The sequence below is a fragment of the Saimiri boliviensis genome, chromosome 17 (genome assembly GCF_048565385.1).
Source record: "Saimiri boliviensis isolate mSaiBol1 chromosome 17, mSaiBol1.pri, whole genome shotgun sequence".
NCBI lineage: Eukaryota > Metazoa > Chordata > Mammalia > Primates > Cebidae > Saimiri > Saimiri boliviensis.
This window is the reverse complement of record NC_133465.1, coordinates 22,858,750-22,871,523: the sequence shown is the minus strand read 5'-3', so window position 1 is coordinate 22,871,523 and position 12,774 is coordinate 22,858,750. Positions and strand designations below refer to the sequence as shown.

The following is a 12,774-nucleotide window of genomic DNA, read 5'->3' as shown; positions in this document are numbered from 1 at the left end:
GGTTGGTCTCGAACTCCTAACCTCAGGTGATTGACCCGCCTCGGCCTCCCAAAGTGCTGGGGTTGCAGGCCTGAGCCACTGTGCCCGGCCTTGCTTAACCTTGATCACAACATTCCTCTCTGCTTGCCTGTGCACGAGTTATTTATGTGCCTGTCTGTCTCCCTGCTGAAGTGCAAAGACTGTCTGATCCATGTCTGAAAATCCCTGCGACACCCTCACACAGCCCTCTGGTCTTCGAAGCCAGCCTGCTGTAAAAATCACAACGGCAACAGCGATCAATTTATTCCATCCTGGAGATGCTCTGACACAGATGATCTCCACTAACGAGTCCAACGTGTCAATGTAGAAAATATGCTTGCTGAACTAGATCGCACTGAATATAAGGAAAAACAAACTGCCCATCCCCAACTGTCTTTCCTATCGACTTGCCTCGTATCTGAACGGTGCACTGAAGGACACGAACTGCTACAGAGAGCCAGCCTTTTCCGTCACTATCAGCCGTTCAAACCTCCAAAGAAGACTGGGTGTGGTGCTCACACCTGTAGTCACAGTACTTTGAGAGGCTGAGAGAACTGCTTGAAACCAGGAGTTCAAGACCAGTGTGAGCAACATGGCAAAACCCTCTCTCTACAAAAAAATAAATAATTGGGCAGGTACAGTGGCATGCAGTGATAGTCCCAGCTACCAGGGAGGCTGAGGCAGGAGGACCATTTAAAGTGAACAGACCCAGTGCTATGGCCTGAATTTTTGTGTCCCCACAAAATTCCTATGTTGAAATCCTAACCCAGGCTGGGTGTGGAGGCTCACGTCTGTAATCCCAGCACTTTGGGAGGCCAAGGTGGGCAGATCACCTGAGGTCAGGAGTTCTAGACCAGCCTGGCCAACATGGTGAAACCCCATATCTACTAAAAATACAAAAATCAGCCAGGTGTAGTGATGCATGCCTGTAATACCAGCTACTCGGGAGGCTGAGGCAGGAGAATCTCTTGAACCTGGGAGGTGGAGGTTGCAGTGAGCCAAGATTGCACCACTGCACTCCAGCCTGGGCAACAGAGTGAGACTCTGTCACAAAAAAAAAAAAAAAAAAAAAGAAAGAACGAAAGAAAAGAAACTTTTACAACTCAATAATACAAAGACAACTAACGCAATTTAAATATGGGCACCATCCTGGCCAACATGCTGAAACCTTGTCTCTACCAGAAAATACAAAAATTATCTGGGCATGGTGGTGCGCACCTGTAGTCCCAGCTATTCAGGAGGCTGAGGCAGGAGATTTGCTTGAACCCAAGAGGCAGAAGTTGCAGTGAGCCAAGATCTTGCCACTGCACTCCAGCCTGGCACCTGGTGACAGACTGAGGCTCTGTCTCAAAAAAAATAAATAAGGCCGAGCGTGGTGGCTCACGCCTGTAATCCAAGCACTTTGGAGGCCAAGGCAGGCGGATCACCTGAGGTCAGGAGTTGAAGGCCAGCCTGACCAACATGGTAAAACCCCGTCTTTATATAAATAAAAAATAAATAAATAAATAAAAATAAGTAAATAAATAAATATGGGCAAAGGATCTGAATAGGCCTTTCTCCAAAAGAAATATATAAATGGACACTAACTACATGAAAAGATGCTCAGCGTCATCAGCCGTCAGGGAACTGCAAATGAAAAGCAGGATGAGACACCATTTCATACTCATGAGGACGGCTGTAAGCAAAGACAGAGATCACAACAAGTGTTGACGGGGACGTGGAGAACCCGGAACCTTCATACCCTGCTGGTGCCCACGACCATGCCCGGCACCATTTCATTTCTTTTACTGTAGTTCTATTCTCAAATACATTCTGCAACCTGTATTTCACCATTTTACACACGGGACTTGAACATTCTCAAATTCTGATATCTCCAAGTGATGAAACCAATCCCCCATGAGACAGAGGGACGACTGTATATACCCTTGACGATGTGATGAAAGTGGCACCCCCCCAGCCAGGCGCAGTGGCTCACGCCTTTAATCCCAGCATTGTGAGAGGCCAAGGTGGGCGGATCAGCTGAGGTCGGGAGTTTGAGACCAACCGGGCCAACATGGAGAAACCCTATCTCTACTAAAAATACAAAATTAGCTGGGTGTGGTGGCACATGCCTGTAATCCCAGCTACTCTGGAGGCTGAGGCAGGAGAATCACTTGAACCCAGGAGGCGGAGGCTGCAGTGAGCCAAGATCACTCCATTGCACTCCAACCTGGGCAACAAGAAAGAAACTTTGCCTCAAAAAAAAAGACAGAAAAATAAAATGGCTCACTGGCCAGGCTCAGTGGCTGACTCTTGTAATCCCAGCTCTTTGGGAGGCCCAGATGGGTGGATCATTTGAGGTCAGGAGTTCAAGACCAGCCTGGACAACATGGCTAAACCCCATCCCTACTAAAAATACAAAAATTAGCCAGGCATGGTGGCACATGCCTGTATTTCCAGCTACTCAGGAGGCTGAGGCAGGAGAATCACTTGAACCTGGGAGGTAGAGGTTCTAATGAGCAGAGATGGTGCCACTGCACTCCAGCCTGGGCAATAGAGCAAATGCTGTCTCAAGCAAAGAAAGAAAGAAGCAGGCACAGTGGCTCACGCCTGTAATCCTAGCACTTTGGGAGGCCAAGGTGGGCAGATTACAAGGTCGGAAGATTGAGATCTTACTGGCTAACATGGTGAAACTCTGTCTCTACTGAAAATACAAAAAAATTAGCTGTGCATGGTGGCATGTGCCTGTAGTCCCAGCTACTTGAGAGGCTGAGACAGGAGAATTACTTAAACCGGAGAGGTGGAGATTGCAGTGAGCCAAGATCGTGCCACTGTACTCCAGCCTGAGTGACAGAGCGAGACTCTGTCTCAAAGAAAAAAAAAGAAGAAAGAAAAAAGAAAATGGCACCCATCCCTGTTATCCTCCTCCCCCAAACTCATAACCCCAGTTTAATCAGGAGAAAAACACCAGACATATCCCAGCCGAGTGAGTGGCAATCTACAAAGTATGAGCAGAACTACTCAAAAACTATCAAGGTCATCAAAAACAAGGAAAGTCTGAGAAACTTTCACAGCTAGGAGGAGCTCAAGGAAGCATAATAACTAAATGTAATGTGCTAACTTGAATAAGACCCTACCAGGGAAAAAGCATTAGGAAAAACTAAAGTTTACCATGAGCAAAAAAAAAAAAAAGTAAAAGTAAAAGTTGGCCAGGCGCGGTGGCTCACTCCTGTAATCCCAGCACTTTGTAAGTCCAAGGCAGGTGGATCACGAGCTCACGAGTTCAAGATCAGTTTGGACAACATGATGAAACCCCATCTCTACTAAAAATACAAAAGTTAGGGGCTGGGCGCGGTGGCTCAAGCCTGTAATCCCAGCACTTTGGGAGGCCGAGGCGGGTGGATCACGAGGTCGAGAGATCGAGACCATCCTGGTCAACATGGTGAAACCCCGTCTCTATTAAGAATACAAAAAGTTAGCTGGGTATGGTGGTGCGTGCCTGTAATCCCAGCTACTCAGGAGGCTGAGACAGGAGAATTGCCTGAACCCAGGAGGCGGAGGTTGTGGTGAGCCGAGATCGCACCATTGCACTCCAGCCTGGGTAACAAGAGCGAAACTCCGTCTCAAAAAAAAAAAAAAAAAGTTAGCTAGGTGTGGTGGCACAAGCCTGTAGTCCCAGCTGCTCAGGAGGCTGAGGCAGGAGAATCGCTTGAACCTGAGAGGCAGAGGTTGCAGTGAGCTGAGGTCGCGTCACTGCACTCCAGCCTGGGTGACAGCAAGTCTCCGTCTCAACAACAACAAAAAAAGGAAGATGGGCTTTTATCTGGGGGTGAGATGTGACCCCAAACCCAAATAGGGCAGTAAAAATGATTCATGCACCATCAGGTCCAGCCCAAGAGTTGGGAGGATGAGTCAAAACAGGTATCCAGGCTCTACTCCTTTAATCTCTTCCTATTTCTTCTTCTGTGAATGTGGGAACTGATCTGGAAGGCCTGGGGTCCTGGGTGGTCCTCCTCTCCTTATACGTCTGCCTCCCTCAGTTCCAGTTTTAGTCCTTGTGAAGGCAAGGTGGTCTTCAGTGACCCAGATCAACACTCTATGGAAACACAGCTTCCCTTTCTCAGTGGCTCCAGCCCAGTTCCCATGAAGTTGTGTCATTGGCCTGACCTAGATCACATGTCCATCCTTGAACCAGTCACTGTGGTCAGGGGGATGGAATGCTATGTCATTTTCAGGAAAGGGACACTAACTGCCCACCTCCCCCAAGTTATTCGAAAGTAGATTAGCTCTGCCAGGGGCACAGTGGCTCATGCCTGTAATCCCAGCACTTTGGGAGGCTGAAGTGCGTGGATTGATTGAGCCCAGGAGTTTGAAACTAGCCAGGGCAATCCACTGCTAACTAATATAATTGGAAACCCCTTGGCCCCTCCTGCTCTGACACTCTGGGATATTCTGACAATGTGAACTTGGATGTGTGGCCGTGTAGAACCATCCAGGAAATAGGCAAAACAGAGGAGCAGTGAAGCCCGTGAGCAAGACCTGCTTCAAACCCTGCCTCTGCTATGTGCTTGTTGGGTGACCCTGATGAATCCTTTTCCCTCTCTGACCCTCGGCTTCCTTATCTGGAAACCAGAGGTGCTAACACCTTCCTCTCAGTGTGTGCCTGAATGCTGACTACTCCAGAGCCGCAGGAGGTACTGGAAGCCCAGGTTGCTATTGATGACATTATTGTTCGTTGTATTCGGCTACAGAATGTACCTGGCAGGATGTGCCCAGGAATTCTACTTCAAAGCTGCTCTCTGACCTTGCTTTGGGTGGGATGATTTGGCATGGGGACGAGTCTCAGGCGGACACTCTCGCCTTTGAATCTTGGAGTCCCCTGAGTTCCGGGTGGGCTGAGCAGGCTGCTCTGCGCTCCAAGTGCCGCCACGCAGAGGTCAGGCCCCTCGCTGAGGCCGTCCTGAACGTTCGGACACTTGGACCCCTGCGACGTGGGTTCGGGGGCCCAGCTCAGGTGACTCAACTGCGCTGCGTCTGAAACCCTCTGAGCCTGCAGTCCGGTAACCTGACACCGCAGGCTCTGACTTCCCAGCCTGCCCGGACTGCGGAGGGGGAAAGGGCGGCTGCCCAGCCACACAGGGACCCCCTCCCTGCCCTGGTCTCGTAGGCCCCCGTCCCCACGCCTCCTTCCCAAAGTGCCCATCCCCCGGGGCTCATGTGTTTCGGGGCTAACGCGTCGGGAATAAAGCGCCCCCTTTCCACTCGGGGGCTGGGGCTGTGGGTTGTGTCCTTTCGGGGCCCAAGTCCAGAGTCCTGCAGAAGGAACGGGGAGGCCGGGGGCGCCACCGCGCAAACGGGAAAGTCAAAGTGGGGCGAGGGGGAAGGGCGCGCCGCGGGAGGGGGACGGGGTCCCTCCGAAGCCCCGTGCCTGGCACAGGGTCCCCCGTCGCCGACCTCGCTGGAGAGCCGCGGAGACCCCGCGCGGGGACGCGGGTGGTGGGGACCAGGCGGCCCGCGCCCCGCAGCCCCCGCTCGGGAAGAAACTTTGGGCCCACGCCCCGCAGCTTCCCGCGCCCGCCGCGCCTTGGGGTCCGCGCCCGCATCAGGCCCCGCGGCCGCCCGGCGCCCACTCACCAGCGCACCAGCTGCCAGCGCTTCTCCCCCGGCGCCCGGCGGCTCGCCATGCCTCGCCCGGACACTCCCTGCCCTCCGCGGGCCGCAGGGCGGAGGAGGCTTGGATGCTGCAGGCCGGTGCCCGGGGCGCGCTCTCGGGCGCGGGGAGGCGCGGGCCGGGCCGGGTGCGGGGCAGCGCGGGGCGGGCGCGGGGCTGTGCTGGCCGAGGAGGGCTTTGGACGGTGCTGGGAGGCGCGGGGCGGGCGCGGCGCTCAGACCCCGCCCCTGGAAGCTGCTGGAGCCGAGTCAGCTCCGGCCCCACAGCGCGAGAGGAACGGCGGCCTCTCCCCGTCCGGGCCTCTCCCCGCCGCGCGGAGAAGCCAGGCTTCTGGGGACCACCGTGCGAGGAGTCGGGCTCCCCAGGTCCTACAAACGCACTAAGAGAACAGGCGGCCCATTTCCTCGTTCTGTGCCTTACTCCCTTATAAAACCCGTCTACCTACCCACAAAGTGATGCCTAGAACATTAAACTACTCTAGATGCCTCAAATTTGGTGGTTTGATGCGCCCTACAAATCATTTACATATAGATACACAGATCGATCGATAGATAGATATAGATATAGATACATATGAAAAGAGAGAGACCCAGGCTGGAGTGCAGTGGTGCAATCCTGGCTCACTGCAACCTCCACCTCCCAGGTTCAAGCAATTTTCGTGCCTCAGCCTCCAGAGTAGCTGGGTTTACAGGTGCACCACCACGCCTGGCTAATTTTTGTATTTTTTAGTAGAGACAAAGTTTTGCCACGTTGGCCAGGCTGATCTAGAACTCCTGATTTCAGGTGATGCACCTGCCTCGGCCTCCCAAAGTGCTGGGATTACAGGCGCGAGTCACCGCGCCCGGCCAATTAAAGTATTTTAAAGCGACTAATTTGGCTGCACACAGTGGCTCACACCTGTAATGCCAGTATTTTGGGAGGCCCAGGAAAGAATATTACTTGAGTCCAGGAGTTTGAGACCAGCCTGGGCAGCATAGACAGACTCTGTCTCTAGAAGAAAAAAAAAAAAAAAAAAAAAAAAAAACTTTTAAAGTCTGTAGAATATTTAAAGTAACAGTAATTAAAACAATATGACATTGGCCTAGCAAAGCTGCCCAGCCGAGCTGAGTTTTACTTCTAAAACTCATATTTAGTTTTAAAACTCACTTATATAGAAACTGTCCACACCTTGCATGGTGGCCTCCCAATTTACCCACCCCCGCCCCATATCTAGACGACCCACATCCTTTGCGGAAAGAAAACTTATGCAGAAAGAGGAGGAAACCCAGCTCCCAGGGATGGAGCTCCTGGGAGGTTACCTTCCTCGTGAGGACAGTGGGCTTATGCCCAGGATCATTGGAAAAACTTCCCCCCACCTCCAAACTCCTACTGACATTTGTCATTCCATCTACAGATGTTCAACAAAAGTGAAGATGACATAAATCCCAAGAATCCCCACCTGGGCTTTCCACTATGTCTCAGCCAAAGTAACAGCGAGACAGTGGGACAAAGAATGTAACAGAACAGAGGCCTCCTGCAGGGGAAGGAGGAAAGAGACACAGACCAGGTACCCGCGGGCAGCTCACCCTTGGCCCCTAAATAAGTGTCTAGCATGAGGCTAGCCATCCACTATGAGCATACTCTCTCCTGTCTTCTTCTTCTTTCTTCTTCTTCTTTTTTTTTTTTTTTTTTTTGAGACGGAGTTTCGCTCTTGTTACCCAGGCTGGAGTGCAATGGCGCGTTCTCGGCTCACCGCAACCTCCGCCTCCTGGGCTCAGGCAATTCTCCTGCCTCAGCCTCCTAAGTAGCTGGAATTACAGGCATGCACCACCACGCCCAGCTAGTTTTTTGTATTTTTAGTAGAGACGGGGTTTCACCATGTTGACCAGGATGGTCTCGATCTTTCGACCTCGTGATCCACCCGCCTCGGCCTCCCAAAGTGCTGGGATTACAGGCTTGAGCCACCGCGCCAGGCCTTTTTTTTTTTTAAAGACAAAATCTTCCTCTGTGGCCAAGGCTGGAGTGCAGCGGCACAATGATCTTGGCTGACTGCAACCTCCACCTCCTGGTTCAAGCAATTCTCCTGCCTCAGCCTCCCGAATAGCCGGGATTACAGGCGTGCACCACCACACTCGGCTAATTTTTTTTTTTTTTTTTTTTTTGAGATGGAGTTTTTGCTCGTTACCCAGGCTGGAGTGCAATGGCGCAATCTCGGCTCACCACAACCTCCGCCTCCTGGGTTCAGGCAATTCTCCTGCCTCAGCCTCCTGAGTAGCTGGGATTACAGGCACGTGCCACCATGCCCAGCTAATTTTTTGTATTTTTAGTAGAGACGGGGTTTCACCATGTTGACCAGGATGGTCTCGATCTCTCGACCTCGTGATCCACCCGCCTCGGCCTCCCAAAGTGCTGGGATTACAGGCTTGAGCCACCGTGCCCGGCTTTTTTGTATTTTTAATAGAGGCGGGGTTTCACCATGTTGGACAGGCTAGTCTCAAACTTCTGACCTCAGGTGATTGACCTGCCTTGGACTCCCAATGTGCTGGGATTACAGGCGTGAGCCTCTGTAATCCTTTAAGCATCTTTTTTTTTTTCCTTTTTTTTTTTTTTTCTTTTGAGAAGGAGTCTTGCTCCATTGCCCAGGCAGGAGTGCAGTGGTGCAATCTTGGCTCACTGCAACCTCCGCCTCTCAGGTTCAAGAGATTCTCCTGCTTCAGCTTCCCAAGCATCTGGGACGACAGGCACCCACCACGTTGATTTTTGTATTTTTAGTAGAGACAGGGGTCCACCATATTGGTCAGGCTGGTCTCGAACTCCTGACCTCAGGTGATCTGCTTGTCTCTCAAAGAGGGGGCATTACAGGTGTGAGCCACCACGCCCAGCCCGAGCCTCCTTTCTTTAAGCTTCCCAAGCAGAATTAACATGGAGACCAAGGAAACAGAAGAGAATTTCTGGGAACATCCCCAAGGGGGTGGGTGTGTGTGTGCACATGTGGGTGTGCATGTGGGTGTGTGGGTGTGTACATGTGTGCATGTATACCCGTGTGTGTGCATTGTAAAATACATGTATTTCAAATTTGTGGGGAAAGGGTGATGGGACAAATAGTTAAAACCATTTGCTAGGAGCAGGACAGGAAGCAAGGTCTCTATTTCACATCACAAAATAGAATTCAGATGCATCATAAATGTAAATGTATAATAACTTGTTAGCTTGCAAACAGGGAAAAAGGAAAAAACGAAGTATAAACGTAAGTGTATAAACATAAAGGGCTAGAAAAATACGTAGATAAGCATTGTCATTATATTAAAGAAGGATAGAATTTTTTTAGCATGACATCAGTGGCAGAAGCCATAAAGGAAGAGATTAATGCATTTGACTGAAATAAAAATGTTTAATATCTGCACATCACAGAAACACAACACGCAAAATTAAAAGGCAAGTGTCACCATGTGCGGTGGCTCATGCCTGTAATCCCAGCACTTTGGGAGGCTGAGGCAGGTGGATCATGAGGTCAGGAGATTGAAACCAGCCTGACCAACATGGTGAAGCCCTGTCTTTAATAAAAATACAAAAATTAGCTGGGCATGGTGGTGTGTGCCTGTAGTCCCAGCTGCTCAGGAGGCTGAGGCAGAAGAATTGCTTGAACCCGGGAGGTGGAGGTTGTAGTGAGCCGAGATCATGCCACTGCACTCCAGCCTGGGTGACAGAGCAAGACTTTGTCTCACCAAAAAAAAACAAAAACAAAAACAAAAAACAAAAACAAAAAAACAAAACATGCAATAGTCACATAGTCAAATTCATAGAGACAGAAAGTAAGACAGTGGTTGCTAGGGGCTGGGAAGAGGGAGAGAGAATGAAGAGTAATTGCTTAATGTGTACAGAGTTTCAGTTTTGCAAGATGAAGAGTTCTGGAGATGGAGGATAATGGCGATGGCTGCACAACAATATGAATATATTTACTGTCAGTAAACTGTACATGAAAAAAAGTGAAGATAAATTTTAAGTGTATTTTACTACAACTAAGAAATAAAAGTATCGAAAGTTTTTTTTAAGTTTTTGTGTATAGATATTTTTTGAGACAGGGTCTCCCAGGATGGAGAGCAGTGGTGTGACTATAACTCACTGCAGGCTTCAACTCCTAGGTTCAAGCCATTCTCCTGTCTCAGCCTCCCAAAGTGCTGGGGTTACAGGTGTGAATGACCGCACCTGGCCAAAAGTGTTATAATAAAGAATAAGAAATGGGTCAGGCATGGTGGCTCATGCCTATAATCCTAGCACTTTGGGAAGCCCAGGAAGATGGATCACCTGAGGTCAGGAGTTGGAGACCAGCCTGGCCAACAAAGTGAAACCACATCTCTACTAAAATTACAAAATTTAGCCAGGCGTGGTGGTGGGCACCTGTAATCCCAGCTACTCAGGAGGCTGAGGCACAAGAATCACTTGAACCCAGGGTGGCAGGGGACAATCTCGCTCAAGCTGAGAGATCGTGCCATTTCACTCCAGCGTGGGCCAAAGAGGGAGACTCCGTCTCAAAAAAAAAAAAAAAAAAAAAAAAAAGACTAAGAAATGATGAAGACTATAAGAGAGAAATGGGTAAAGGACATGAGCAAACAATGCACGATAGAAACATGTATAGCAAATACACATAAATTTACAAATTTTAATCTTGCTGGGCGCAGTGGCTCACACCTGTAATCCCAGCACTTTGGGAGGCTACGGCAGGAGGATAGCTCCAGCCCAGGAGTTCAAGCCTGGGCAACATAGAAGGAACGCTCTCTCCCCAAAAGGAAAAAAAAACTTAATCCTACTAAACCTCAAGTACTTTGAAAATTTTAACGTGACACCATTTTTTCAACTTGTCAAATTTGGAAAAGTTTATCGTTATTGTTATTGTTGTTGTTGTTATTTTTTGAGACAGAGTTTCACTCTTGTTGCCCAGTCTGGAGTGCAATGGGGTGATCTGGGTGAACCACAACCTCCGCCTCCCGGGTTCAAGCGATTCTCCTACCTCAGCCTCCTGAGTAGCTGGAATTACAGGCAAGTGCCACCACGCTCAATTAATTTTGTATTATTATTATTATTATTATTTTAGTAGAGACAGGGTTTCTCCATGTTGGTCAGGCTAGTCTCGAACTCCCAACCTCAGGTGATCCACCCACCTCAGCCTCCCAAAGTGCTAGGATTACAGGCATGAGCCACCGCACCCAGCCTGTTATTGTTGTTTTTATTTCACACAGAATAAAAAGAGAGAAGGGAAGTTTGTGCTCCCGATTATTGCTGCTGGGTGTACAAATTGGTCCAACCAGTGTGCATGGAAATCTGACAGTATGCTCAAAAGCTGAGGAGCGTACACGTCTTTTGACTCAGTAATAGCCTGGGCGACAGAGTGAGACTCTGTTTAAAAACAACAATATCGACAAACATGCCTTTCATCATTCTTACCGACAGCTCATGGAACTGAGGGAATATGGATGGTTCGTCAGAACTCACACTGCTGCTGGAGATACTGATAAGCAAGTCCAGGGAGCACAATCCAGGAATGCAACCCTCTAGGAAGGACAACAAGAGACAGGAAGCAGGATGAGGCTGGCCTTTCTGCTCCTCTCCCCAGGATTTCCTCACAGGGTGAAGAGGGGCCACTCACAGTGCAGCTAGAAGCTAGAGTTCCTGCTGGGTGGGATTTGAGAGGCCTTTAAGCAAAATTCAAAGACTATGGTCTGTCAAGTCATTCCTGCAACTTTTTCTTTTCTTTTTCTTTTTCTTTTTTGAGATGGTGTCCCACTCTATCCCCCAGGCTGGAGTGCAGTGCCGTGATCTTGGCTCACTGCAACCTCTGCCGCCCGGGTCCAAGCGATTTTCCTGCCTCAGCCTCTCAAGTAGCTGGGATTACAGGTGCCTCCCACCGTGCCTGGCTAATTTTTGTATTTTTAGTAAAAACAGCATTTCAACATCTTGGCCAGGCTGCTCTTGAACCCCTGACCTCGTGATCCACCTGCCTTGGCCTCCCAAAGTGTTGGGATTACAGGCGTGAGCCACCGTGCCCAGCAAGCTACAGCTTTTTATTGTTGACACCTGAGTCCAGTTAAGCTTTGGAAATTGGGGAAGAAAAGGACCCATAGAGAGGCAGGGTGCCCTTGAAGTCTCCCCAGGGCGTTTGTGGCAGGTGCCAGGTCTCCCTGTTCTGAAGGTAGAGGGCTTCTCTGGAAATCTGGCCTGGGTGGAAGGGCAAGGATCATTGGGTTAGCAATAGTGGGAAAAGCCAGGCACCAGCCTGGTAGCCTGAATCCGCCCCAGTCCTCCAGGCAGGGACAAGAATGAGTTACCCAGAGGAGTCTCTAAGCCAGCTGCCACTCTCACAATCCCACCTCATCCCTTGTCATGAGCACAAAGGCCTAAAGAGCACTCAGCAGTGCTGTTCTGAGCACTTTACATGTAGGAATTCATTTAATCCTCACCCAACCCAAAGATCTTATGAGCTACATGCCATCATTATCCTCATTTATAGATGAGACCAAGACCCAGGGAAGAGGAAGATGTTAGGGTAGCCAGACACAGTGGGACTCCTGAAGCCTCCCGTGTGCGGTGAAAATGGATCAACAGCAATGCCTTGCACTCGTTCTGAACTTTGGAGATTTTTGTTTGTAACACAGTCTTGCTCTTGTTGCTCAGGCTGGAGTGCAGTGGATCTGGGCTCACTGCAACCTCTGCCTCCCTGATTCAAGTGATTCTCCTGCCTCAGCCTCCTCAGTAGCTGGGATTTCAGGCACCCACCACCACGTCCGACTGAATTTTGTAGTTTTAGTAAAGACTCTGATTCACCATGTTGCCCAGGCTGGTCTTGAACTCCTGACTTCAGGTGATCCACCCGCCTCGGCCTCCCCAAGTGCTGGGATTACAGGCGTGAGCCACGGCGCCCGGCAGAACTTTGGAGTTTATAAAGGATCTTCCCTTTGATCCTGGGACCCTCATAGAGGGTGAAATAGGGCGTCTTATTAACTGGGGCCCAGAGAGGTGATGTGACTCACCCAAGGCCACGCAGCTAGTGAGAGGTCTGGGGCGGCTTTGCCGCCGCCTGGACACGGGACGGATTCCTAGCCCACGGGTCGGATCGCGCTTAGCCACAAGTC

The 12,774-nt window shown here is 50.1% G+C and overlaps 1 protein-coding gene across 2 annotated transcripts in view; it reads right to left on the bottom strand.

Annotated features, from left to right (window-relative positions):
• Nucleotides 1–11,115, bottom strand: part of RAP1GAP2 (RAP1 GTPase activating protein 2) — a 271,958-nt gene extending 260,843 nt beyond the window's left edge. For both annotated transcript variants that reach the window (XM_010343661.3, XM_074388359.1), the window contains exon 1: nucleotides 11,090–11,115. In XM_010343661.3, coding sequence (XP_010341963.1) covers nucleotides 11,090–11,100 — 11 coding nt within the window. In that variant the 5' untranslated portion in view covers nucleotides 11,101–11,115. The remainder of the gene's footprint in view (nucleotides 1–11,089) is intronic.
• Between the last annotated feature and the right edge of the window lie 1,659 nt (nucleotides 11,116–12,774).